We start from the raw sequence: 4,109 nt of genomic DNA, 5'->3' as shown, positions 1-4,109 counted from the left end.
GATATTGATTTTTGGCTTAGTTTGGTTTCTACACCTTTTAAAACCTTTTCTAATCTGCATGAGGGGCTTGCATGGCTTTTAGTGGAAACTCACTTAGAAATCAAGAAATTCTGTTTGTAGCACTGCAGGGCATGGCTGTGGGATGAGGCTCTGTGTCACAGAGTAGGCTCTGAGCAAAATTGGCTTTTCTGCTTCCAGGAATCTGGAAACCAGATCGGATCAATGAGGGGTGTGGATAAACTGTGAGGCACTTGGGCTGCACAGTCCCCACTTCTCAGCAGAGAGGCCAGTTTGGCCCCCTCTGTGATGTACCCCTACCACCTCTGTAGGCTGCACATAGCTTTCCTAGGGAAAGCAGCAGCAGTTTAATGCTCGGTTCTTATAGTATAACTGCACAAATACTAGAAAGTGTGTGAGCAGCCCAGCTAATTGACATCAAAGCGACTGAGCAGGTAATTTAATATTTATGACCGATTCATCTGACTCTCCCTGCTTTAACCTCTGAGCCTGCTTCAGTCTTGGGTGCCACTTTACTATTTCTTTCTGTCATGGTTGTACCAGATGTAAAATGAGGATAAATTGCTCCCAGACCAGAAGAGCAGAGTCCTGTGAGTGACTGCGTGCAGCCTCAGGATGTAGGAATATAGCCCTGGATGTACATAGGATTTCTACTGAGCAGAGTGGTAGGAATGCTCTTTGGAGGCAGTAGGAAGGAAAAGGTGAGGCAGGTGGTATCTACAGAAATATTAAAAAATGGAGGGGAAGATATTCTTGCACTTGGTCAGGATTATATGTTTATCTACCAAGTCCCAAGCCACAGAGAAGGTCTTAAGCTTGGTGAGCATCTGGGATTGTGTTTGCACAGTACAGGATGCCCAAGTGTATGATACATCTTCAGCAAAGCATGAGGAGAGAGTGGTGTTCTGGTTTTCCAAAATGGTTTAATATCACAAACTCAGAAATGTAAGTATTGCTCACTGCAGTCAAAGAGACTATGCTTTTTTACACCCAGAGTAGATCTGTCCCATGTAGAGCTGCTAGGGAAATTTGATTGCTGTTTTTTAAATAAGTGAAGAGCTAATTTGAATTTTTTTTATTCCATGGAAGGAGCTTGGAGTTAGACTGAATTGAAAATCTAAGAGAAGAGTAGCAACTATCCTGCTTAACATTGGCTATGAAACCCTGAGGGCAGATTATCTGCCTCTCACTTTTCAATGTTTTATTTCAAAACTGGCCAGTTTGGGTGATCTAACACCTTTTAGAGACTTCAGGCTCCATCTCAGCAAATACTACCCAGCTAAAACTCATCTTCTCTAAGGGAGGTGTGTAAGGTAGGTCCTGTGAAAAGCCTTCTGGAAGTGCCTGTCCCATCTCCATACTACAGGAAGAGCTGAGACTATTCTCCTAGGCCAACTGCCAACCTTTCAGATGGCCTTTTTAGTACGTGGCGTGATAATATCATGGTCACCATGCCTGATGAGCATATGAGCTATGGACTTCAGTGATTTTGGTGCTGCAGTTCCCTCAGTCAACTCCAGTTGACTGGCATTGGAGAAGATGGTGGCCATCAAACAATGGCTTACAAGGGAGAGCAAGAGAGGGGGTAGTTTCTATTTTACACCAAGCCGTAAGGTGTTCCACAGTTTTGCTCTAGACCCAAGCCTGGCATTTCTGTGAGCAGGTCTCCTCCAGGCCAGCATTTCTGCCTAGATGGAGATTAAACCCCACCGCATTTGTTAGCCTGTTTCCCAGAAGAGTCAGCAGCACAGACCATTGCTGCAACCCTGGGACCTTCTCCCTGTCATTAAAGGAGTGATCTGCACTCTGAGCCGCTTTGGAAGAAATCTCTATCTGTAGAGGTTTTTGAGGAGCCTCTTCATTTCTAAATCCAGACAGCTAATAAGCTCATATTTCACTTAGCAGGCAGAAAGCTCTCGGCAGGCTCCTGGCAGTGCTGAAGGTCAGCAGGGAGGTAATGAAGCAGGCGTCTCAGATCTGACTGCTGCCTCCTGTTTACTCATTATTTCCCAAGCTCAAAGTTGACACGGTGCTGCACCGTCGGGGGCATGATGGCAAACTGCCCTGCGGCTGTCTCCTCTCCTCCTGTTGTGCAGAGGTGTGGCCATGGGAGCTCCATCTCTCTGCTCACCCTGCATAGATTGCTGCCTAGAGAGCCTTGCCGGGGTGATGTTTTTCTTGTTTGTTTTATAATCCTTTGAAGCCTGCTTTGTCCATTTGCTGGATGCAGCCATGCTGGTCACTGCTTTCATCAGTTCCCTGGGGAAAACGGCTCCAGCTAATCACCTGCAGTACACCTGACATCCTGCTCAGCTCTGTGGGCAAGCCCTGCTAACCACTGCGAGGAGGAGACAGGACTGAGATCTCTCAATCAATGTGAGATCCAGCTTTACAGTAAATTCGTGCAGTTGCACTGGAGTCAATACACTGATTCGCACCAGCTGAGGATCTGGTGCTTGCCTTAATTTGCTGTAGCTCCACCAGAGATGCTGACAGCAATAATCCTTGTAGCTCCGATACCTGTAACTAAAGAATTAATCCTCTTTTTTTTCTGCAGTACCCATCTGGATGGAGAGTATCACACAAGATCACACATTAACCACTTCCTAAACTTAACTTGGGACAGTACTGCAAAAAGAAGGGTAGAGGGTGACATACAAGCAGATCAAAAGCTCCTCCCTGCTTTTCCATGGAACAAAATGTCCTCTCCTTACCCAGGAGGGAGGGAGCTGTGGTGAGCAAATGAAAAGTATCATTTATTTGGTTGGACATGAGTATATCTCGTCACTGACAAGTGGCATCACATACATGGCCAGGATGGACTTGTCTTGATTGTGCACGGAGTCTAGCTGTGGCAGCCATAGATGATAGTCAGTCCAACTTGTTTGATGTTCTTGCAGGTACAGGCACTGTAGTAGATGATTTGAATAGAGCTCGCAGTTACTAAAGAAAGAGACAACAGTTTTCCAGTTTTGCCTTCTGTCCCCCTTTGTTGCCTCCAGGTAGAATGGCACTGGCTTGCTCTGTTCTTTCACACCTCTTGTTGCTCTGCTTCCTCTTCCAGGTGCTGTATCATGTCCAGATAGGACACGGCTGGTGTGAGAATCATCCCAAGACAACTACTCCAAGGGGTTGAGCTCAGGTGGCTCCTCTCCTTTCTCCAGCAGCCAGGCAAAGGAGAAGACTGGGATTGCCCCCTGCGCGTGGCATCTAGTCACTACCCACAGCAATCGTAGGGATGGATTCCAAAGGCAATGTCCGAAGCGGAAACAAACCTGACGCCAAGGCCCCCAGCTCCGGAAAGCCAGAAAAGCCCAACCCTGGGCCTGCCACGAATGCAGACAAGAAGGAGATCCCCAAAGAACAGCCTGCTCCTGCCACTGCCACTTCTGCCACCAAGAAGGCAGGTGGTGATGCTGCCGTCGTGAACAACCACAGCAACCTGAAACCCAGCCCCGCTGCCACGGAGACACAAGAGGCCACCGGCCAGTCCCCTGACTCTGACCACAAGGGAAACAGCTCCGAGGAGTCGCCAGGCAGCTTCTTTGACAACATGAAGCCCTTGATCATCGTCGGAGGAGTGGCGGTGGCTGCGCTCGCTGTGATTGTGGGAGTGGCGTTCCTAGCCCGGAAAAAATGAAGACCGAGACAGGGTGGGGATGAGAAACCCAACCCAGCTGTACAGCTCCTTTTGAGACAAATGCATGCAGAAAAATTCTATACATATCTATATATATAGAGCGAGCTAGATAGGTCAACAACAAACACCAACTGCAACTCCAAGAGTCTTGTTCAAGACAACTGTGCCAGTTTGACCCAGTGTGGGTAACTCCATGCACTCAGTGTGTTCTTTCATGTAATATATCTTGGCTTATACCACTGTGTATAGATTACAGCTTCTCCTGATCAGTGTAAATGACGGTGTCCCCTCCCCTCCCCTGCTGTTCTCCCTGGGAGACACCCCCACCTCTCTTGCAGTCCCCTGTTTTCAAGTCCAAAGCGTTCTACGTCCCATCCAGAGTCCCCGCTTTGTGTTTTGGTTTCTGTTTGGTTTAAGTTGGGTTGTGGTAAAGAAGACGTAAGGCGAGGCG

The 4,109-nt window shown here is 47.8% G+C and overlaps 1 protein-coding gene across 1 annotated transcript; it reads left to right on the top strand.

Annotated features, from left to right (window-relative positions):
• Nucleotides 1-3,256: 3,256 nt before the first annotated feature.
• On the top strand, nt 3,257-3,658 carry CEND1 (cell cycle exit and neuronal differentiation 1). Its single transcript, XM_009810500.2, has one exon. It carries the CDS (start codon nt 3,257-3,259, stop codon nt 3,656-3,658), a length of 402 nt encoding a protein of 133 aa, XP_009808802.1.
• The last annotated feature ends 451 nt before the right edge of the window (nt 3,659-4,109 follow it).

Source organism: Gavia stellata, chromosome 17 (genome assembly GCF_030936135.1).
Source record: "Gavia stellata isolate bGavSte3 chromosome 17, bGavSte3.hap2, whole genome shotgun sequence".
Lineage (NCBI taxonomy): Eukaryota > Metazoa > Chordata > Aves > Gaviiformes > Gaviidae > Gavia > Gavia stellata.
This window is presented reverse-complemented; position numbering and strand designations above follow the sequence as displayed.

Coding starts and splice junctions, on each gene's coding strand:
- CEND1 (XM_009810500.2), top strand. CDS start 3,257: ATGGATTCCAAAGGCAATGTCCGAAGCGGAAACAAACCTGACGCCAAG.